The following is a 24,283-nucleotide window of genomic DNA, read 5'->3' as shown; positions in this document are numbered from 1 at the left end:
TAAATAGTTCTGTAACAATCAGTATATTTTGTGATTACATCACCTTTCCAGTAAATTCTCTCTGATCAATATTCACTTCCTGGTACATCAGACCAATCACAAGATGCTGTGAACATGCCAGTTTGACTAATGTTTTAAATACCTCATTTTACTAAAAATTATATGAAGACAGAGATGTACTGTTTTATTACTTTTTAAAGATTGATTTATTTGAAAAGCAAAGGGACAGAGAGAAAGAGATCTTCTACCCCCTGATTCAATCCCCAAATGCCCACAGTGGCCAGGACTGGGCCAAGCTGAAGCCAGGAGTCTGGAAATCCAGTTCTCCCATGTGGGCAGCAGGACTCAAGTACTTGATCCATCTTTGGCTGCCCTCCCAGGCACATTCTCAGGGAGCTGGATTAGATGTAGAGCAGCTGTGACTAGAACAGGTATTCTGTTGTGGGATGTGGCCATCACAAGAGGCCGCTTAACCTCTGCACCTAATTGTGTATTTTAATTTTTGTTGTCTGTCCCTTTGAGATCATATTCAAAAAATCATTTCCCAGAGAAATGTCATAGAGATTTTCTCCTACTTTTTCATCTAGTAAATTCCTTTGGCTACTTGCTAGTTTTTTGTGGTTCCATATTAATTATTTTAAAAATCTATTTATTTATTTGAAAGAGTTATACAGAGAGAGAAGGAGAGGAAGAGAGAGAGACAGACAGACAGACATGTCCTTCATCTGCTGCTTCACTTCCCAGATGGCCTCAATGGCCAGAGTTGCATTGATCCAAAGCCAGGAGACAGGAGCTTCTTCCAGGTGTCCCACACTAGTGCAGGGGCTCAAGGACTTGGTCCACAGCAGAGAGCTGGATCAGAAGTGGAACAGCTGGGATTCAAACTGGTGCCCATATGGGATGCTGGCATTGAAGGCAGCAGCTTTACCTACTACACCACAGCTCCAGCCCCCCGGTTCCATATTAATTTAAAGATTGTTTTTTATTTCTGTGAAAAATTATGGTGGACATTTGATAGGGATTGTATTTTCCTTATGGATCACATTGGGTAGTGTTGACATTTTAATAGTATTAAATTTTCCCATCCATGAACATGGGATATCTTTCTGTGTATTTGTATCTTATTCTAAGTTCTTTCAGTAGTGTTTTACAGTATTCATTGTACACATATTTCACCTCCTTGATTAGTATGTTCCTTTGTATTTTATTTTGTTCCTATTGTTCATTGTTAGTGTATGGAAATATTATGGATTTTTGCACATGGATTTTGTATCCTACAGTTCTACTGAATTTATTTCCTTTATCAGATTTTTTTTTTTTAGCTTATACATATTTTCCTTTTTTTTTTTTTTTTTGACAGGCAGAGTGGACAGTGAGAGAGAGAGACAGAGAGAAAGGTCTTGCTTTTGCTGTTGGTTCACCCTCCAATGGCCGCCGTGGCCGGCGCGCTGCGGTCGGCGCACCGCGCTGGTCTGATGGCAGGAGCCAGGTGCTTATCCTGGTCTCCCATGGGGTGCAGGGCCCAAGGACTTGGGCCATTCTACACTGCCTGCCCAGGCCACAGCAGAGAGCTGGCCTGGAAGAGGGGCAACCGAGACAGAATCCGGCGCCCCGACTGGGACTAGAACCCCGTGTGCCTGCGCCGCAAGGCGGTGGATTAGCCTAGTGAGCCGCGGCGCAGGCCCTTTTTTTTTTAACTTTTATTTAATGAATATAAATTTCCAAAGTACGGCTTATGGATTATAATGGCTTCCCCCCCATAACGTCCCTCCACCTGCAACCCTCCGCTTTCCCATTCCCTCTCCCCTTCCATTCACATGAGGATTCATTTTCAATTCTCTTTCTATACAGAAGATCAGTTTAGCATACATTAAGTAAAGATTTCAACAGTTTGCTCCCACACAGAAACATAAAGTGAAAAATAATAGATGATTTTTTAAATGATGATGAAATCAGATCAGACCTATTGTCATGTTTAATCCCAGCGAGAGTCAAGTTGGGAATTGCTAATTTTTTTTTAACAGAAGATCAGTTTAGTATACATTAAGTAAAGATTTCAACAGTTTGCACCCCCATAGAAACACAGAGTGAAATATACTGTTTGAGTACTCGTTATAGCATTAAGCCTCAATGTACAGCACATTAAGGACAGAGATCCTACATGAGGAGTAAGTGCACAGTGACTCCTGTTGTTGACTTTACAAATTGACACTCCTGTTTATGGCATCAGTAATCTCCCTATGCACCAGTCATGAGTTTCCAAGGCTATGGAAGCCCTCTGAGTTCTCCGACTCTTATCTTGTTTAGACAAGGTCATAGTCAAAGTGGAGGTTCTCTCCTCCCTTCAGAGAGAGGTACCTCCTTCTTTGAAGACCTGTTCTTTCCACTGGGATCTCACTCGCAGAGATCTTTCATTTAGGTTTTTTTTTTTTTGTTTTTTGTTTGTTTTTTTTTTTTTTTGCCAGAGTGTCTTGGCTTTCCATGCCTGAAATACTCTCATGGGCTTTTCAGCCAGATCCGAATGCCTTTAGGGCTGATTCTGAGGCCAGAGTGCTGTTTAGGACATCCGCCATTCTATGAGTCTGCTGAGTATCTCGCTTCCCATGTTGGATCACTCTTCCCTTTATTTATTCTATCGGTTAGTATTAGCAGGTACTAGACTTGTTTATGTGCTCCCTTTGACTCTTAGTCCTTTCATTATGATCAATTGTGAACTGAAATTGATCACTTGGACTAGTGAGATGGCATTGGTACATGCCACCTTGATGGGATTAAATTGGAGTCCCCTGGTATGTTTCTAACTCTACCATTTGGGGCAAGTCAGCTTGAGCATGTCCCAAATTATACATCTCTTCCCTCTCTTATTCCCACTCTTATGTTTAACAGGGATCAAATTTCAGTTAAATTTCAACACTTAAGAATAACTGTGTATTAATTACAAAATTAAACCAGTCATATTAAGTAGAACAGACAAAAAAAAAAAAAACTACTAAGAGGGATAATGTATTAAGTTGTTCATTAACAGTCAGGGCTATGCTGATCAAGTCACCGTTTCCCATAGTGTCCATTTCACTTCAGGAGGTTTCCTTTTTGGTGTTCAGTCAGTTGTCACCAATCAGGGAGAACATATGGTATTTGTCCCTTTGGGACTGGCTTATTTCACTCAGCATGATGTGTTCCAGATTCCTCCATTTTGTTGCAAATGACTGGATTTCGTTGTTTCTTACTGCGGTATAGTATTCTAAAGAGTACATATCCCATAATTTCTTTATCCAGTCTACCGTTGATGGGCATTTAGGTTGGTTCCAGGTCTTGGCTATTGTGAATTGTGCTGCAATAAACATTAGGCTGCAGACCGCTTTTTTGTTTGCCAATTTCATTTCCTTTGGGTAAATTCCAAGGAGTGGGATGGCTGGGTCGAACTGTAGGGTTATCTTCAGGTTTCTGAGGAATCTCCAGACTGACTTCCATAGTGGCTTGACCAGTTTGCATTCCCACCAACAGTGGGTTAGTGTCCCTTTTTCCCCACCTCCTCGCCAGCATCTGTTGTTGGTAGATTTCTGTATGTGAGCCATTCTAACCGGGGTGAGGTGAAACCTCATTGTGGTTTTGATTTGCATTTCCCTGATTGCTAATGACCTTGAATATTTTTTTCATGTGCCTGTTGGCCCTTTGGATTTCCTCTTTTGAAAAATGTCTATTAAGGTCCTTGGCCCATCTCTTAAGTGGGTTGTTGGTTTTGTTTTTGTGGAGTTTCTTGATCTCTTTGTAGATTCTGGTTATTAACCCTTTATCTGTTGCATAGTTTGCAAATATTTTTTCCCATTCTGTCAGTTGTCTCTTCACTCTCCTGACTGTTTCTTTTGCAGTACAGAAACTTCTAAATTTGATGCAATCCCAATAGTTGATTTTGGCTTTGACTGCCTGTGCCTCCCGGGTCTTTTCCAGAAATTCTTTGCCTGTGCCAATATCTTGAAGGGTTTCTCCAGTGTTCTCTAATAACTTGATGGTGTCAGGTCGTAGATTTAGGTCTTTAATCCATGTTGAGTGGATTTTTGTGTAAGGTGTAAGGTAGGGGTCTTGCTTCATGCTTCTGCACGTGGAAATCCAGTTTTCCCAGCACCATTTATTGAATAGACTGTCCTTGCTCCAGGAATTAGTTTTAGATCCTTGATCAAATATAAGTTGGCTGTAGATGTTTGGGTTGATTTCTGGTGTTTCTATTCTGTTCCATTGGTCTATCTATCTGTTTCTGTACAAAGTATCATGCTGTTTTGATTACAACTGCCCTGTAGTATGTCCCGAAATCTGGTATTGTGATGCCTCCGGCTTTGTTTTTGTTGTACAAGATTGCTTTAGCTATTCGAGGTCTCTTGTGCCTCCATATAAATTTCAGCACCATTTTTTCCAGATCTGAGAAGAAGGTCTTCGGTATCTTGATTGGTATTGCATTGAATGTATAAATTGCTTTTGGGAGAATGGACATTTTGATGATATTGATTCTTCCAATCCATGAGCATGGAAGATTTTTCCATTTCTTGGTATCCTCTTCTATTTCTTTCTTTAAGGTTTTGTAATTTTCATCGTAGAGATCTTTAACGTCCTTGGTTAAGTTTATTCCAAGGTATTTGATTGTTTTTGTAGCTATTGTGAATGGGATTGATCTTAGAAGTTCTTCCTCAGCCATGGCATTGTCTGTGTATACAAAGGCTGTTGATTTTTGTGCATTGATTTTATATCCTGCTACTTTGCCAAAATCTTCTATGAGTTCCAATAGTCTCTTAGTAGAGTTCTTTGGGTCCCCTAAATAAAGAATCATATCATCTGCAAAGAGGGATAGTTTGAGTTCTTCCTTCCCAATTTGTATCCCTTTAATTTCTTTTTCTTGCCTAATAGCTCTGGCTAGAACTTCCAGAACTATATTGAATAGCAGTGGTGAGAGTGGGCATCCCTGTCTGGTACCAGATCTCAGTGGAAATGCTTCTAACTTTTCCCCATTCAATAGGATGTTGGCTGTGGGTTTTTCATAGATTGCTTTGATTGTATTGAGGAATGTTCCTTCCAAACCCAGTTTGCTTAGAGTTTTCATCATGAACGGGTGTTGTATTTTATCAAATGCTTTCTCGGCGTCTATTGAGATAATCATATGTTTTTTCTTCTGCAGTCTGTTAATGTGGTGTATCACATTGATTGTTTTGTGCACATTAAACCATCCCTGCATACCAGGGATAAATCCCACTTGGTCTGGGTGGATGATCTTTCTGATGTGTTGTTGCATTCTATTGGCCAGAATTTTATTGAGGATTTTTGCATCTATGTTCATCAGGGATATTGGTCTGTAATTCTCTTTCAATGCTGCATCTTTTTCTGGCTTAGGAATTAAGGTGATGCTGGTTTCATAAAAAGAATTTGGGAGGATTCCCTCTTCTTCGATTGTTCTGAATAGTTTGAGAAGAATTGGAGTCAGTTCTTCTTTAAATGTCTGGTAGAATTCAGCAGTGAATCCATCTGGTCCTGGGCTTTTCTTTGTTGGGAGGGCCTTTATTACTGTTTCAATTTCTGTCTCAGTTATGGGTCTGTTTAGGTTTTCGATGTCTTCCTGGTTCAATTTAGGTAGGTTGCATGTATCCAGGAATCTATCCATTTCTAATAGGTTTCCCTGTTTGCTGGCATACAAGTCCTTGCAGTAATTTCTAATGATTCTTTTTATTTCTGTGGTGTCTGTTGTTACGTTTCCTTTTTCATCTCTGATTTTATTGATTTGGGTCTTTTCTTTTTTTAGTTAGTTGGGCCAATGGGGTGTCAATTTTGTTTATTTTTTCAAAAAACCAGCTCCTCGTTTGGCTGATTTTTTGGAATGTTTTTCTCGATTCAATCCTGTTGATTTCTTCTCTGATTTTAATTATTTCTCTTCTCCTACTAGATTTGGGTCTGGTTTGCTGTAGGTTTTCTAGATCCTTCAGGTGAATTGAAAGCTCCTCTATTTGGTGCCTTTCCAATTTCTTGATGTAGGCACCTATTGATATAAACTTTCCTCTTAACACTGCTTTTGCTGCGTCCCATAAGTTTTGGTATGTTGTGCTGTTATCCTCATTTACTTCCAGAAAGTTTTTGATTTCTCTTTTGATTTCTTCTATGACCCGTTGTTCATTCAGGAGCATGTTGTTCAATCTCCATGTGTTTGCGTATGCTCTAGGGATTCCTGAGTTGCTAATTTCCAACTTCATTCCTTTATGGTCTGAGAAGCTGCATGGTATGATTCTAATTCTTTTGAATTTGCTGAGACTTGCTTTATGGCCTAGTATGTGGTCAATCCTAGAGAAGGTTCCATGTACTGCTGAGAAGAATGTAAAATCTTTAGCTGTAGGATTGAAAGTTCTGTATATATCTGTTAGATCCATTTGGGCTATAGTGTCGTTTAAATCTACTGTATCCTTGTTGATCTTCTGTCCTGTTGATCAGTCTATTTCTGAGAGTGGAGTATTGAAGTCCCCCAGTACTATTGTATTGGGGTCTAAGTCTCCCTTTAAGTCTGTTAACAAATCTTTTAGATAAACTGGTGCCCTGTAGTTAGGTGTATATACATTGATAATTGTTATATCTTCCTGTTGTATTGATCCCTTAATCATTATATAGTGTCCCTCTTTGTCTCTCTTAACGGTTTTTGTGGTAAAGTTTATGTTGTCCAATATTAAGATGGCTACGCCCGCTCTTTTTTCATTTCTGTTGGCATGGTATATCTTTTTCCAGCCTTTCACTTTCAGTCTGTATGGATCTTTGTTGGAAAGATGTGTTTCTTGTAAGCAGCAAATAGATGGGTTTTGTTCCTTAACCCAATCAGCCAATCTGTGTCTTTTAACTGGACAGTTCAGGCCATTCACGTTCAATGTGACTAATGATAAGTGGTAACTTTGCCCTGCCATTTGCCAAAGATAAGTTCTAATATATGCTTTGAATTCCCTGTGATCTTTTGCTGTGAGCTTTCCTTCCTTTACCTTCTTTCATATTGATGACCGTGTTTCTTTGTTTCTGTGTGTAACACATCTTTAAGCATCTTTTGCAGGGCTGGACAAGTGGCAACAAATTCTTTCAATTTCTGTTTGCTATGAAAAGTCTTTATTTCACCTTCATTCACAAATGATAGCTTTGCAGGATATAATATTCTGGGCTGGCAGTTGTTCTCTCTTAGTACCTGGGCTATATCTCGCCATTCCCTCCTAGCTTGGAGGGTTTCTGATGAGAAGTCAGCTGTGAGTCTGGTTGGAGATCCTCTGAGAGTAATTTGACGTTTCTCTCTTGCACATTTTAGGATCTTTTCTTTATGTTTCACTGTGGAGAGTTTAATTACAACGTGCCGTGGTGAGGATCTCTTTTGGTCGTGTTTATTAGGGGTTCTGTGAGCTTCCTGTACTAGGATTTCTCTGTCCTTCTCCAAACCTGGGAAATTTTCTGCTAATATCTCACTAAAAAGGCCTTCTAATCCTTTCTCCCTCTCCATGCCTTCAGGAACTCCTAGAACCCGAATGTTGGTTTTTTTAATAGCATCCTGAAGATTCCTGACAATATATTTTAGATTTAATTTCCTCTTCTTTTCTTTGGTCTGACTGTATCCTTTCCTGTTCTCTGTCTTCTAAGTCCGATATTCTCTCTTCTGCTTCACCCATTCTGTTTGTAAGGCTCTCTATTGTGTTTTTCATTTGATCTATTGAATTCTTCACTTCATTATGATTTCTCGTCACTATCCCAGTTTCCTGTTGTACTGGTTGTTTTGTTTCATTTTGATTCCTCCTTAATATTTCATTTTCACGAGAGAGATTTTCTACCTTGTCCATTAAGGATTTTTGTAGTTCAAGAGTTTGTTTATGAGAACTTCTTAATGTTCTTATCAATTTTTTGAGATCTGTTTCTTGCATTTCTTCTATCTCATCATCTTCATAATCTTGAATTGGGGTGTCTTTTTCATTTGGGGACATCATGGTGACTTCCTTGTTTCTATTATCTCGGTTTTTGCGTTTGTTATTTGGCATATTGGAGATATTTGGTTTCTTCACTGTGGTGCTTTTTCTTGTTATACTATGACTCTAGATTAAGTGGACTGTCTGTTTTTGATGGAGCCTTAGAGGCTTGAAATGGGTGTGACCTGAGAGGTCTGTTTGGTGTGCCAAAGGTGACACTCCCAGGTTAGGCGTGATAGATCTCTCTCTCTCTCTTTCTTTCTTTTTTTGATTCAAAAGGGAAGTAATTCTGCACAGCTGAACGAAGTTGGAGGTAGTTAGCAGGTAAATGATATACCCACAGGAGCCAGAGATCGGAAGCTCTTTCCCAAGGAGCACACAGGGAATCTGTTCTGCCCTCAGAGTGGGCTCAAATTCTCCTTCAGTCTCCCACTGGGTTTCCAAAGTTACAGAATTGTAGCGTCTCTGGAGAGTACTCACGTGAATTCTGTGAGTTCTCTCCCCCACCATCTCTTTTTTCACAGTCTCAGTTCAGTAGCGCCACAAATTTACTAGGTCCTAATCTCCTGTTAATTCGCCCCGCCCAGAGTCAGGTTTTTCTGCTAGGCTCAGGGCCGGTGCAGACCTGAGGTCGCTCTGCTTATGACGTATGTCCAAGATGGTGCCTGCTCTTTGTCTTGCTCGCCCTTGAGAGGTGAGCCGAGAGAGAGAAACCCGTGTCCGTACCAGTCACCTTTTTTTTTTCTCTCTCTCTCTCTTCCAGTTAGCCTGGTGAACTTTCCTTCCCCCCGGGGGTCGTTCCCTCTAGTCTCCTCTCTCCGCTTGCCTGCCGGTGTCTTGGGCTATTGAGGTTCGGCTCACCTTGCGTTTCAGCGCTGGTGTGTTGAGTCTGCCGCTGGTGTCCCGAACTGTGGGCTCCCACGCTCTCCACACAGGTCCGCTGTGAATCACGCGTTCCGGAAGAGTTTCTTCTGCTGTTTCCTCCCCTACTCTTCCTTGAACCTGCAGTATCTCCACTGTTATTAAACTGTCTCTCCCCGGACTATCAGTGTGCTCCCTTCCTATTCCGCCATCTTGCCTCCCCCCCGAGCCCTTTTTTTTTTTTTTTAAGATTTATTTTATTTATTTGAAAGAGTTACAGAGAGGTAGAGACAGAGAAGTCCTCTATCCGCTGGTTCACTCCCCAGATGACAGCAACGGCCAGAGCTGCGCTGATCAGAAGCCAGGAGCCAGGAGCTTCTTCCGGGTCTCCCACGTGGGTGCAGGGGCACAAGCACTTGGGCCATCTTCCACTGCTTTCCCAGGCCATAGCAGAGAGCTGGATCGGAAGAGGAGCAGCCAGGACTAGAACCAGCACCCATATGGGATGCTGGAGCTTTAGGCCAGGGCTTTAACCCTTTGTGCCACAGCGCCAGCCCCATAACCCACTATTTTCTGGTTGACACCAGCAAATGATATCACTTCTCAAAAAGTCGTTTACACTTAAAAATGGGATGAGATGGGCTTCCTTCCTTCTTAAATATGTCTAGAGCTACTAAAATATATGCATTTATAAAATAGTTGATAAAAATATCCCTCTGGATTGTTTAAGAAGGGAGACAGTGACCACTGAGAAGATATGATATATGATACTAATCAGACTTGGCTTCTCTCTCTTCTGCTTCATCAGAGGCTGCACTCTCCTCAGTTTTAGTTTCTCTGTTTTCTGCAGGCAAATCTTTAGTTCTTTGTTAGCCACCTCGGCTTGTTTTCCCTGTGCTCCTGTCTTCCCCTCTGCTTGCACTTTCTCCAACAACCTGTCCTTCTCGGCTGCTTTCTTGGGCTTTGTTTCCACTTTTTTAGGAGCTGGGTTAGCTGATGACCTCACTGGTCTCTTCTTGGGCTCTTCCTTCACTGACCCTTCAGCAGAGCTGAGCTTCCTCTTGGGCATCTTGGCAGTGGGGAGGGCACGTGCTGGGTGCCTGCAGGCCTCGGCATGCAGAGAGCCTTTGCAAAGCTGGGCTGCCTGGCTGCTGCTGTCCTCCCCAGATTTAACCTTTTTAAAGCAAACCATTCAGTAGTATTCAGTATATTGACAATGTTGTACAACTACCACCTCTAGTGCCAATATATTTTGATACTAGAAATTTTTATTCTCCCTTCTTTTCTTGGTCAGTCTCCCTGGGGGTTATGAATTGTATTAATCACTTAAAAACAGTAAATTTTACTAATCCTCCGCCTAGCGGCACTGGCACACCGGGTTCTAGTCCTGGTCGGGGCGCCGGATTCTGTCCCGGTTGCCCCTCTTCCAGGCCAGCCCTCTGCTATGGCCAGGGAGTGCAGTGGAGGATGGCCCAGGTGCTTGGGCCCTGCACCCCATGGGAGACCAAGAAAAGCACCTGGCTCCTGGCTCCTGCCATTGGATCAGCGCGGTGCGCCGGCTGCAGCGCGCCGGCCGCGGCGGCCATTGGAGGGTGAACCAACGGCAAAGGAAGACCTTTCTCTCTGTCTCTCTCTCTCACTGTCCACTCTGCCTGTAAAAAAAAAAAAAAAAAAAAAAAACAAAAAAAAAAAACAACAAACCAGTAAATTTTAGCTTTTTAAGCTTTTTTTCTATTGCAGTTTTATTTTAATGTTTCATTGATTTCTGATCTTTTTAAGTTTTCATTCTTTTACTTTAGGTTTAATTTACTCTCTTATTACTTCTTTAGGTAGAAAATTAAGTGGGGATCAACTTTAGATCTTCTTTTCTGGTATAAGATTGCGTTATATTCCACAAATGATTTTCATAGACTGTTTCCTTGTTATCTAATTTAAAATATTTAAAGTTTACCTTATTTCTCATTTTAATGGATTATTTAGAAGTGTGTTATTAATTTTTAAACATTTGAGGATTTTCCAGCTACTATAGTTACCAATTTCTGATTTAAATTCTTTGTGATGAGAGAATAACTCATGATTTCAATCTTTTAAAATTCATTAAAACTTGCTTTGTGGCCACTGTATGATTTATCTTGGCAAACCTGTCCATTTGAAAGCTATTTGATCTTTTCAGTTATTGGGTATAGTATTCTATAAGTATACTTAATTCCAGTTGATTAATAGTGTTTCAAAACTTACACTCATTTTCTTCCTCCTTTTCTGTTGAGCTAACACAAAGGATTAGATTTCAGATGGGTCACACACCTCACAGAATTTGCCTACTGTCTACATTTATTATTAACTTCAAGGATACAACAGGCAATTTTCAGAAAAAGCAAGGAACAGTCAGAGACATTTTTCTGGATCTCCAATATCTTCCTGTATTGGACATATACTCTGCAACCTAGAGTAATGTTTGAAGCTTCCAAGCAAGATTTTCATAATTATCTCACACAGAAGGGAAACATTTGAGTTATGGAGTACTTCCATTTAATGTTTCCAGAGAGTTACCTAGCTTATGTATCATTCTCCAGAGATCTATGCCTCATAAATCCATTCTGTGTTTATTTACAAAATATGTAATAAAATACTTAACCAGGAATATTCCTCTAAGAGCATTACATATAAAAGGCTTCTTTCCCTAGTAAATACCATTATTCTATTTACAAAGGATGTAGCTATCATGTTGACAAAGAATACTCCAGACTTTCTGTCTTCTTTTTTCTGGGAGGCAGCCTCTGCAGTCAGACAGAAATGAAGAGTTCCTTGTGCCCCATCTGTTGGTTACCAAGAAAGAAATGTTTAATATCTTTTAACTGTGAATGTTGATTTATGTCATAAATATTGATCCTTTAGTTATTCTTCTTACATCATAAAATTCTTTTATTAAGTGCATTTGGGATCATTGTATTTCTTGGTGAATTATCTCATTATGAAATGTCTCTTGTCTCTGCTAATAATTCCTATCTAAAGATTACTTTTTCTTATGCTAATCTTGGCATACTTTCTTACTAATTATGTTTGTGTATTACTTTTTTATCCTTTATCTTTCTGTTATTTTGCATCTTTATATTTAAAATATGTCTCTGGTAACCAGAAGATTATTGGCTCTTGCTTTTACATCTAGTTATACAATATCTGCTTTTTAATTGGAATATTTGGTCCATTAATATTTTGTTTACTTAATATATTTGGATTTATATCACTGTCATACTCTTTTCTCTGCTTGTACTCTATTTGTTGTTTTTTCTAATTCTTTTCCAATACTGGCTTTTTATTTCTTTAAATTATTTTTTAGTGTTTTCTGTAAGGATTATGAAAAGCATCCTTAACTGGTGACAATTTGCCTTGAGCTAATACTATCCAACCATATAAAATAAAAGATATTCAAACTTTAAGGTAGTATAATTCCTTGTACTACATACTACCCTTGGTGCTATTGTTGTCATATACTTCACTTTTATTTATAGCATAAACATCCCAGTATATTTCTATTATATTTATTTTAAAATCAATAGTATTTTTAGGCCGGCGCCGCGGCTCACTAGGCTAATCCTCCGCCTAGCGGCACCGGCACACCGGGTTCTAGTCCCGGTCGGGGCGCCGGATTCTGTCCCGGTTGCCCCTCTTCCAGGCCAGCCCTCTGCTGTGGCCAGGGAGTGCAGTGGAGGATGGCCCAGGTGCTTGGGCCCTGCACCCCATGGGAGACCAGGAAAAGCACCTGGCTCCTGGCTCCTGCCATCGGATCAGCGCGGTGCACTGGCCGCAGCGCGCCGACCGCGGCGGCCATTGGAGGGTGAACCAACGGCAAAAGGAAGACCTTTCTCTCTGTCTCTCTCTCTCACTGTCCACTCTGCCTGTCAAAAAAAAAATAAAAAATAAAAAAAAAAATCAATAGTATTTTTAAAAATTTAACTTTTCATTTTGAATAGGTGCAGATTAACATATAAGAACTATATGTAAAGATTCTGTGTACCTCCAATGTTTACACCTTGTAAAACTATGTTACAGTATCACAACTAAGACATTAACATTGATGTAATTCACTGATCTTATTTAAATTTACTTACATTCATTTGTGTGTGTGTGTGTGTGTGTATTTATTTCACTTATTTTTTTTTTAATTTTTTTGACAGGCAGAGTGGACAGTGAGAGAGAGAGACAGAGAGAAAGGTCTTCCTTTGCCGTTGGTTCACCCTCCAATGGCCGCCGCGGCCGGCACGCTGTGGCCAGCGCACCGCGCTGATCCGATGGCAGGAGCCAGGTACTTCTCCTGCTCTCCCATGGGGTGCAGGGCCCAAGCACTTGGGCCATCCTCCACTGCACTCCCTGGCCACAGCAGAGAGCTGACCTGGAAGAGGGGCAACCGGGACTAAACCCGGTGTGCCGGCGCCACAAGATGGAGGATTAGCCTAGTGAGCCGCGGCGCCAGCCTGTGTGTGTGTATTTAAATACAAGGGTATTGTTCTCTGCAATTTTGTCACATGTGTATGTTTGTAAATCTAACACCGCATGCTATCATTTCCACCACAAGTATTCCTTTGATAAGCACATTCATGTTTCTTCTATCCCTTTGCCTCTGCCTCAGACTCTAATCACGGGCAAGTGCTAATTTATTCTCTATTTTATAATTTTGTTATTTCAAAAGCAAATGGAGGGCTGGCACCGCGGCTCACTAGGCTAATCCTCCGCCTTGCGGCGCCGGCACACTGGGTTCTAGTCCTGGTCGGGGCACCGGATTCTGTCCCGGTTGCCCCTCTTCCAGTCCAGCTCTCTGCTGTGGCCAGGGAGTGCAGTGGAGGATGGCCCAAGTGCTTGGGCCCTGCACCCCATGGGAGACCAGGGTAAGTACCTGGCTCCTGCCATCGGATCAGCGCGGTGCGCCAGCCGCAGCGCGCCGGCCGCGGCGGCCATTGGAGGGTGAACCAACGGCAAAGGAAGACCTTTCTCTCTTGTCTCTCTCTCTCACTGTCCACTCTGCCTGTCAAAAAAAAAAAAAAAAAAAAAAGGCAAATGGACTCCTAGATTATGCAACCTTTTGAAATTGGCTTTTTTCATTCAACATAATTTCTTTGCCATGCATGCAAGTTGTGTTTAACTTTTTAATAGTTTGTTCCTTTAGGTTGCTGAGTGGTATTGCATGGTTTGAAGATACCAAAGTTTGTTTCATCATTATGGACATCTGATTGTTCCCATTTATGAGCTATTATAAAAAAACCTGGGGGCTGACAGGTTATGCTGCTGCCTGAGACACCCATATGTCCCATATGAGTACCGATTTAAGTCCTAGCTGTTCCACTTCTGACTCAGTTCCCTGCTGATGTTCCTGGGAAAGCAGCAGAAGAAGGCCCAAGTGTCTGGGCCCTTGCTATCCATGTTGGACACCTAGGTGGAGTTCCAGGCTCCTGGCTATGGCCTCACCCAGCCCCAGGTCTTGTGGCCATTTAGGGAGTGGATAGGTAGATGGAAGAGCTCTGTTTCTCCCTCTCTGTATATCTCTGCCTTTCAAATAAATAAATAAAAATAAGTAAATTAAATAAAATCTTTAAAGAAAAACATAGCTGTTGTAAACATTGGTATACAGGGTTTTATGTATACAAAATATTTTCTTTCTCTGGGATAGATAAATAAATGTGCAAGAATGCAATTACTGAAGCATTAGTAATTACAGAGAGAGGTACAGAGAGTTAGAGAGGTAGAGACAGAGGTCTTTCATCCACTGAATCGTTCCCCAAATGGCCGCAATGGCTGTGGCTGAGCTGATCTGGAACCAGAAGCCAGGAGCTTCTTCCGGGTCTCCCATGTGGGTGCAGGGGCTCAAGCACTTAGGCCATCCTCTGTTGCTTTCCTGGGCACGTTAGCAGGGAGTTGGATCAGAAGTGGAGCAGCCAGGACTAAAACCAGCTCCCGTATGGGATGCCAGCACTGCAGGCTGGGGCTTTAACCTGCTGCACCACAGTGTCAGCCCCAGAAGTAAGTCTGACTGAGTTGGTTGCTTTTGGGAAATTAGTCAAAGAGACCAAATCTTATATCCTCATCCAACTCCTGTGACTCTTCCTTGGTCTCAGCCTTCGCTGGGACTACAGCAGCTGCAGGAGCAGCAGTAGGCAGGTATATTCAATCTCCACAGGCAGAGCCAGGACCGGGGTTAGTCCTTTGGCATGGTGGGTAAAGCCACTGCCTGCAGTGCCGACATCCCGTACGGGCACCGGTTCAAGTCCTGTATGCTCCACTTCCAATCTGGCTCTCTGCTATGGCCTGGGAAAGGAGCAGAAGATGGCCCAAGTCCTTGGGCCCTGCACCCACATGGGAGACCTGGAAGAAGCTCCTGACTCCTGGCTTCAGATCAGCACAGCTCCAGCGGTTGCAATCATCTGGGGAGTGAACCAGAGGATGGAAGACCTCTCACTGCCTCTGCTTCTGCCTCTCTCTAATTCTGCCTTTTAAATAAGTAAATAATGAAAAAAAAAAAAAAGCCAGGATCCACTTTTATCTGTTGATGGTAGTCTGGGGTACTGATGCAATAATTGGATAACCAGTCTGCAGACAAACACTGGAAACATTACAGTCTCCAGAAAGTGAGAATACAGAGTTTCCTGTGTGATTTCCTGGACTTCAGGGTTATAGGTGCTGCCGCTCTTGAACACCTGCTGGATGATCAGCGCAGAGGAGAAGGGGGAGATGTTTAGCATATTCAGCAATGTGGCCTTGCTGGCTCCCACTTCGTCTTCAATCTTTTTTTTTTTTTCTTTTTAAAGATTTATTTATTTGAGAGGTAAAGTTATAGACAAAGGGAGAGACAGAGGGAAAGGCCTTTCATCTGCTGGTTCACTCCCTAAATAGCCTCAATGGCTGGAACTGGGCCGATACAAAGCCAGGAGCCAGAGGCTTCTTCCAGGTCTCACATTCAGGTGCAGGAGCCCAAGCACTTGAGACATCTTCTACTGCTTTTCCAGACCATCAGCAGAGAGCTGAATCTGAAGAGGAGCAGCCGGGACACAACCAGTGCCCATATGGAATGACGGTGCCGCAGTACATCACAATGCCAGCCTCTGTCCCCAGTCTTTATCAGCATCACTCAGAATTTTAGTAGTACTGTGGAGATTTTTGTGTGATGCCCAAAACCTGGAAAAAGGAGGTCTTACTGGGTCCTGGTGTTCTGAACTGGCACAGTGACCTCATGGGGGAAGTTGAAAAAGCACAAGTGCCAGCTGGCAACTTACTGGCCAGTACCATATCCCTGATCTTAGTGAGGTCCACATTCTCCTGGATATGAGGCAGGAGCAGCTCCGAGCTGGCCCCAGATACTGTCAGATAGCCTTGCATGTCATCAGTATCATGGCCTTCCCTCTGAGGGACATGCATCTGCTTAGAGCCCAAGATTTCTGCTTCTGCGGTGAGGCATCATTTGGATCATCATCCAGAAGATGGATGGTGTTAATGAAGTGGTTAACAATTCCGGATCACCCTGTTTCCCATGGGCATCACAATGGTGCATCAGAGATTACCATGCAGAGTTTAAAGATGTTAGTCTCATGAGGATGCCTTGCAAGTGTATTATTTTGTACTTTAGTTATTCTGATAAGTATATAATGTTACTGTAACTTCAGTTTTCCTTCTCTAATAGCTAATGGTAATGAACATATAATCATGTATTTATTTGCCAATGGTATATCCTCTTCATTGAAATATCTCTTCATATCTTCTGTAATTGGATCTTTTCTTCTGTTGTTGAGTTTTGAAGGTTATTTATAAATTCTGAATTTGAGTCCTTGATGGATACATGGTTTGCTGATATTTTCTCTGTATCTAGCTTTTTTATAGCATCTTTTAAAAAAGATTTTGATTAATTGAAAGAGTTACAGATAATATCAGCTAGAGTGATTCCCTCTTTTATTCTTTTGCATGATAGTTTTAGTGATTTTGGGGCTGTATCTTCTTGATAAATTATATAATTAAAAATTATTTTGAGAGAGATTGATATAATAAGAGTTCCAATCTATTGGATCACTCCCATTTATGCCCACAGTAGCCAGAGTTGTGCCCTGCTGAAGCCAGAAGCCAGGAACCCATTCTAAGTTTCCAACATGGGTGGGAGTAACCCAGTTTTCTGGTTCATCATCCGTGTCTCCCAAAAGCTGCATTAGCAGGAGGCTGAAATCAGGAACAGGGACTATGCATTGAAACCTAGCAATCCAATATGAGACATGGATAAATTCACCAGCACCTTAACTAGCATCTCAAACACAAGGCTAGTTGCCTGCTTGCATCTAAATTTCAGAATTAGCTGGATTAATTTTACAAAAAACTTGCTGAGACTTATATAAGACATTAAACTTTCAGAGCATTTTGGGGACAACTGACAGTTTTACTATATTGAGTTTTCAATCATGAACACATATCTACCCATTTATTTACATTGTCTTTGGTTACTATCAAGAGTATTTTGTGATTTGCAGTATACAGATACTGTACTTGTTTGCTTCAGCTTATATGTGAGTATTTAGTTTTCTTTAGAGTGATTGTTAATGATATTTTAAAATTTAGTTTTTCTATTTCTTATTAATACATAGAATGGTGGTTTTTAAAAATTATTTATTGGCTAGCATGGCGGCTCACTAGGCTAATTCTCCACCTGCGGTGACTGCACCCCGGGTTCTAGTCCTGGTCGGGGCTCCTCTTCCAGTCCAGCTCTCTGCTGTGGCCTGGGAAGGCAGTGGAGAATGACCCAGGTCCTTGGGCCTTGCACCCGCATGGGAGACCAGGAGGAAGCACCTGGCTCCTGGCTTCGGATTGGCGTAGCACGCCAGCCGCAACGCGCCAGCCCTAGCGGCCACTTGGGGTGGGGGGTGAACCAATGGAAAAGGAAGACCTTTCTCTCTGTCTCTCTCTCTCTCACTAACTGCCTGTCCAAAAAAAAAATTATTTATTTTATTCATTTGAAAGAAAGAGTCTGTGCTCCCATCCACTGGTTCACTCCCTGTATACCTGCAAAGGCCAGAGCTGGGCCACACCAAAGCTGGAAGCTGGGTGGGGACTCAATCCAGGTCCCTCAGTGGGTGTAAGGGGTCCACCTACTTGAGCCTGTTGTCTCCCAAGGTACAAGTTAGCAGGAAGCTATTTTTGAAAGTAGAGCTGGAACTTGAAGCCAGGTGCTCTTATAGAGAATGTAGGCATTCCAACTAGTGTCTTAACAGCTGTGCTGTTAACATCTTAACACCTGTCCTGTGACTGGTTTTTGTGTTTTGGTTTCAAAAAGATAAAAAGAAGTAGCTTTTACTATTGTTCCTAATATCTATTTTTTAAATTTATCGGCAGGCGCCACGGCTCAATAGGCTAATCCTCCACCTAGCTGCGCCGGCATACTTGGTTCTAGTCCCAGTTGGGGCGCCGGATTCTGTCCCGGTTGCCCCTCATCCAGGCCAGCTCTCTGCTGTGGCCAGGAAGTGCAGTGGAGGATGGCCCAAGTGCTTGGGCCCTGCACCCCATGGGAGACCAGGATAAGCACCTGGCTCCTGCCTTCAGATCAGCGTGGTGTGCCAGCCGCGGCGGCCATTGGAGGGTGAACCAACGGCAAAAGGAAGACCTTTCTCTCTGTCTCTCTCTCTCACTGTCCACTCTGCCTGTCAAAAAAAAAAATTTATCTTTAGGTGAGCTCTAAAATTTTTGTAGAGACAATTCTAACATACTGGGTAACTAATTGCCAGCACTTCCTGCAAAGGAGGTTGAATTATTTTTTTACAGTTTATATATTGAGAATAAATATTTGCCAAGCCAAGATAGAGCACAGTTGGGATTCAAATCCAGGCTTGTGCACGGCAGTTTACAATATGCTGTACCAAGTTTATGTTAAAATAAAAAGTCTAGAGGCCATTTACATGGCACTTAGATGGTATGTTTTCTGAGAAATTGATTTTTTTCCCATTTTTTATTTTTCTTATTTTTTTTCTAGCCCTCCTTAGGACATGTAGTTTACCAGAACATCACTATTGCTACAAGAACAGAAAGACTAGATCCAGTTCTTTATCTCACTGCAACATGAGCCCATGCTGTCACATGGTATCCTAAGTTGCCCCTGGACCAGCTGCTTCTGCTGATATAGGCAGTAGCCTTTCACAAAGATGGTGGTTGTTCCACCTTCTAGATAATGAGAACAAGGCTGGGTCTAAACCCTCTGTGGGTTCTCTTTTTGTTCCAGGGATTATAAAGCAGCTAACATCAACATCAACTTATACCTGGTCAACGAGCCTTGGCTCTTCTCACTGGCCTGGTGCTCCAGGATTGACTCGGTGACCACAGACAACATTCCGCTCCTGAGTCAGCTTGATTCCCCTCACTTCTTCATGGTGAGCTGCTTGCCCAGAGTGTTCTTCCAAGCCTGGTACAGAAGGAATTTGTGTCCCCATCCCCCATCCCCCATCCCTGTGTTGTTGACTGTGCAGACCCTTGGGAGCTACTTAATAGCAGGGATTTCTAAGAGTATTGAGATGTGGCATTCTCCATTCCCTCACCCAGATCCTCCTGTGACTTTCTGGGAGACATGGGCATTGTTATAAGACTGAACCCTTAAAGTGTGCATTACATGTGTTATTTAATATTTTTAAAGATTTATTTATTTGAAAGAGTTACACAGAGAAGGAGAGGCAGAGAGGGAGGGATGGGAGAGAGAGAGGGAGAAGGAGAGGGAGAGGGAGGAAGGGAGGGAGGGAGAGGGGTCTTCCATCTGCTGGTTCAGTCCCTAGTTGGCCACAATGGCCGGAGCTGCAGCGATCCGAAGCCAGGAGCCAGGAGCCTCCTCCAGGTCTCCCACATGGGTGCAGGGGCCCAAGGACTTGGGCCATCTTTCACTGCCTTCCCAGGCCATAGCAGAGAGCTGGATTGAAAGTGGAGCAGCTAGGTCTCAAACTGATGTCCATATGGAATGCCGGCACTGCAGGCAGTGGCTTTACCCACTATGCCACAGTGCTGACCTCACATTTTTTAATTTAACACTCTAAATTAGCCACTGTTATTATTTCATGTGGAAACTGAGGCTCTACAGTGTTTTCCATGTCATCTCATGATGTAGGGATTCAGTCTGCCTCCAGAGATTGGTCATTGCAGCCCCAGCTTCCTAGAGGTGCAGCAACAATGGGCAAGGGCATGGGATGTGGGAGGAAACCAGAAGTGCTTGTTTTTATAGTGAAAATGGTGTGTCCTTCATAAAATGCCTTTGAAGAAATAGCACCAGTGTCAAATTGCCTGTCCTGGTTTCCCATCATAGCCCTTCTGATACTCACTGCCAGAGGCTTGGGGACCTGAAAACCAGATTATAATCCATCTAAATCCTAGTGGTTATTACCCGTGGGGGGAGCTAATGTGTTACTGCTACAGGCTGTTTTCCCTATCGATGTGGAGAATAGGTTGACTGAATGGAACACAATGGCGCTCCATTGTTTCCCTAGAACTGGTCTGTGAGCTAGGCCTTTCTGCCCTTGAATTAAATCTCACTCAGTTCCCATAACCTTTCCACTCACTCTTGGATGATTTTTAGGAGTTCAGTTTTTGTCATTAAAAAAGCCCCATTTCGGCCGGCGCTGCGGCTCCCTAGGCTAATCCTCCGCCTGTGGCGCCAGCACCCCGGGTTCTAGTCCCAGTTGGGGCGCTGGATTCTGTCCCGGTTGCCCCTCTTCCAGTCTAGCTCTCTGCTATAGCCAGGGAGTGCAGTGTAGGATGGCCCAAGTGCTTGGGCCCTGCACCTGCATGGGAGTCCAGGGGAGGCACCTGGCTCCTGGCTTTGGATCAGCGCAGTGCGCCGGCCATAGCGCATTGACCGGGGTGGCCATTGGAAGGTGAACCAACGTTAAAGGAAGACCTTTCTCTGCCTGTCAGAAAAAAAAAAAAAAAGGCAGCCCCATTTCACATTTAAAGTGTCCAGTCAAGAGGAATCTCTGCAACTCCAAACTGCCTTGAACGTTAAAGCTTTAGGCACAGAACCATAAGTGGGGAGGGCCTCAGGTTCCCTTTCCATATCTCCACCCCTACTTGACTCTGTTTCTGACCTAATCAATATCAGGACTGGGGAGGGAGGATCAGGGACAAGGGCACAGTCTTATAGGGCCAAGACTCCATTAAGGCTCTGAGGTGGAAATGTGGAATCACTGATCCGTTGTTTCTCTGGTGACTTGAGCAACATTCTGGAGATGACTGAGAGTAACCATATATGGTTGGTCTCTCAGTGCAGGAACCCATCCTTTAAGGTTCACCTACCTGTCCCCGTACAACTTCGTGTGTATATGTATCTTCATCTGCTAGTGTACTCCTCAAATAGCTACAATGCCCGAGGCCAGGCCAGACCAAAGCCAGGAGCCAGGAATTCCATCTGGGTCTCCCATGTTGCTGGCAGTGCCCAAGCTCTGAGGCCATCTTATGCTGTTTTCACAAGTATATTATCAGGGAGGTGAAATTGGAAGTAGAGCAGCTAGAACTTGAACTGGCCCTCATGTAGGATGCCTGTGTTGCAGTTGGTGGCTTAACCCACTGTACTACAACACGACCCCTTCATTGTGTGTGTGTGTGTTTTAAGATTTGTTTGAAAAGTAGAGTTAACAAAGAAGAGGGGATGAGGGTGGGGGAGATAGAGGTCGTCTGTTTGTTGGTTTAATCTCCCAGGACTGGGCCAGGTGGGAGCCAGGAGTTTATTCTGGGTCTCCTACATGGTATAGGGACCTAAGCACTCAGTGCATCTTCTGCTGCTTTCTGAGGCACATTAGAAGGAAGCAGGATTGGAAGTGGAACAGCTGGGACTTGAACCAGCGCCCAAATGGGATGCCAGCATTTCAAGCAGCAGCTTTACCTGCTACACCATGACCCCAGCCCCCCCATGATTTTGATTTGCATTTCTCTGATGGCATTTTTCCATACAGTTCTTGGCCGTTTATATTTCTTTTAAGAACTGTCTATTCAGATCCTTTGCCATTTCTTAGTATAGGATGCTGTCATTTAAGGTTCACCTACCTGTCTGCAAACAGCTCTCCTTTACGTGTATACTATAGTTTTCTAATATTTTTCTAAATTAATTACAAAGGTAAACTTGTTCATAGTTCAGTTATTTCAGAAATGTATAATTTGGAAAGCAACATACTCTTCCATAACCATTATCTTCCTCTATCATTTTCAAAGTTGTCCCTTTGGAAGATAGATATTTACTTAAATTATGGTACTGTTTCTTCAGGAATTTTTTCATTTTGGTATTTGAATTCATAATGTTTCATGGGATTCAGTGTTCAAAAAGTATGAAAGGATTAAAAAAAAAAAAGATTTCCACACTTGGCCTGGGCATTTTTTCTAAAGGACCCAATGTATTTTTCCTAGCCTGTTGTATGTCATTTTGTTCAAGAATATGGAGCCCACAATGTGGAGTTAGAGCATGCGACTTAGACCTTGGCTCTACCACTTGCTGTGTGTGAAATGGAAACATTAGTTAACTCTCTGTACCTCTGGTTATTTTTTTTCCTGTAAGTTGGGAACAATAATTGTGCAGTAGAAGCACTTCTATTCAACAGTATCTGGTCTGATCATTAGTCTGCTAATATAGAAAGTTAAAATGAGGGCTAAGGAAAAATGACATGTATACTCTACAAGTTAGCTTTTAATGCCTAATTAAAACCATCTAAAACTCAGTGTCTTAAACAAATACTTACTGTCTCCTATTGTGTATGATGGCTAGGTGGTTCCTCTGGCCTGCGCCTGCTTGACTGCACCAGATGGTCTAGCATGGCTTCATTCATTTTTCTAGAGTCTCACCAGGAACGACTTGGGTTTCTCTTAATGTGGTTGCATGCCTTTAAGGAGGCTAGCTGGAGTATTTCCCATGATGCAGATGGGTTATTAGCTGCAACAGAGGGCAGAGCTGCAAAACACAAAACCTTTTCAATGTTCCCCCAGGGTTATGTTGGCTACTGTTCTGTTGGCTGAAGAAAATCACGTGATCAGGTCCAGATTTAAGATGAGAGAAGGAAACAAATTTTACCCTTTGTTGGAGAGGTGCAGCTAAGTTGCATTGCATAGGGACCTGCAAATAGGATTGGAAGGAGTATTGTATTTTTTTTTTAAGATTTATTTATTTATTTATTTGAGAGACAGAATTATAGACAGGAGGAAAGACAGAGAGAAAGGTCTTCCATCTGCTAGTTCACTCCCCAAATGGCCACAACTGCTGGAGTTGAGATGATCTGAAGCCAGGAGCTTCTTCTGGATCTCCCATGTGGGAGGAGGGTGCCCATGCACTTGGGCCATCTTCTGCTTTCCCAGGTCATAGCAGGGAGCTGGATTGGAAGAGGAGTACCATATGGGGGTCCAGGCACATCAGGTGGTGGCTTTGCCTGCTATGCTGCAATGCCAGCCCCTGTGGTGTTGGTTTTTTAAAACAGTGTACCACACACTTACTTCATGTATTTTAATTTAAAATTCATTCACCTTTGACACAGACATCTTTTGTTTGAAGATACTTCAGTTAACTAGATTCTGTTTTTTAATTTACTTAATTTTTATTATTTTTTAAATTTTATTTATTTTGAAAGGCAGAGTTAGAGAGAGGGAGGGAGGGAGAGAGAGAGAGAGAGAGAGAGAGAGAGACTGATCTTTCATCCACTGGTTCACTCACCAAATGGCCACAGTGGCCAGGGCTGGACCAGGCTGAAGCCAGAAGCCAAGAGCTTCTTCTGGGTCTCCCACATGGGTGCAAGGGTCCAAGCACTTGGGCCATCTTCTGCTGTTCTGCCAGGTGCATTAGCAGGGAGCTGGATCAGAAGTGGAGCAGCTGGGTCTGGAACTAGTGCCCATATAGGATGCCATTACTGCAGGCTGTGGTTTTACCCGCTGCACAACAGCACTGGCTTCTCTTGCTTATTTGACCATCCAAATAAATCAGCTATGATTTCTAAATTTTGTTTCTTCCTTTTAACTTTATTTATTTGAAAGAGTTAGAGAGAGAGACCCAGCAAGAGAGAGAAAGATCTTCTACTTACTGATTCACTCCCCAGATGGCCACATTGGCCAGGTCTAAGTCAGGCTGAAGTTGGGAGCTTCTTCTGGGTCTCCCACATAGGTGGCAGGGGTGCAAGCACTTGGGCTATCTTCTGCTGTTTTTCCCAGGCTGTTAGCATGGAACTGGATCAGAAGTGGAGCAGCCAGGCCTCAAACTGGTATCTATGGGGTGCTGGAGTTGCAGGTGGCAGCCCCACCTGCAGTGCCACGTGCTGGCCCCTAATTTTTGTTTCTTTAAAGCAGAATAAGAATTTAAAATCCTTGGGAGAGAGAATCTGAATGAGGAATCTACCTTGAATTTTATATTCCTCCTGTCCCCACACCTAATCCACTTGAAGTTTTTTTTTTATTTTTTTTTATTTTATTTTTTATTTTATTTTTTATTTTTTTTAACAGGCAGA

General features: G+C 42.6%; 1 protein-coding gene across 26 annotated transcripts in view; it reads left to right on the top strand.

Annotated features, from left to right (window-relative positions):
- Nucleotides 1–24,283, top strand: part of LOC100349807 (glycerophosphodiester phosphodiesterase domain-containing protein 4) — a 176,317-nt gene that overhangs the window by 85,513 nt on the left and 66,521 nt on the right. For all 26 annotated transcript variants that reach the window (XR_007921200.2, XR_007921192.2, XR_007921199.2 and 23 more), the window contains one exon: nt 19,054–19,201. Coding sequence is in view for 20 of the 26 variants with exons in the window: in XM_051850671.2 (XP_051706631.1) it covers nt 19,054–19,201 (148 nt within the window). In the remaining 6 variants the exon portion in view is untranslated. The remainder of the gene's footprint in view (nt 1–19,053; nt 19,202–24,283) is intronic.

Source organism: Oryctolagus cuniculus, chromosome 1 (assembly GCF_964237555.1).
Source record: "Oryctolagus cuniculus chromosome 1, mOryCun1.1, whole genome shotgun sequence".
NCBI classification, from domain to species: domain Eukaryota; kingdom Metazoa; phylum Chordata; class Mammalia; order Lagomorpha; family Leporidae; genus Oryctolagus; species Oryctolagus cuniculus.
This window is presented reverse-complemented; position numbering and strand designations above follow the sequence as displayed.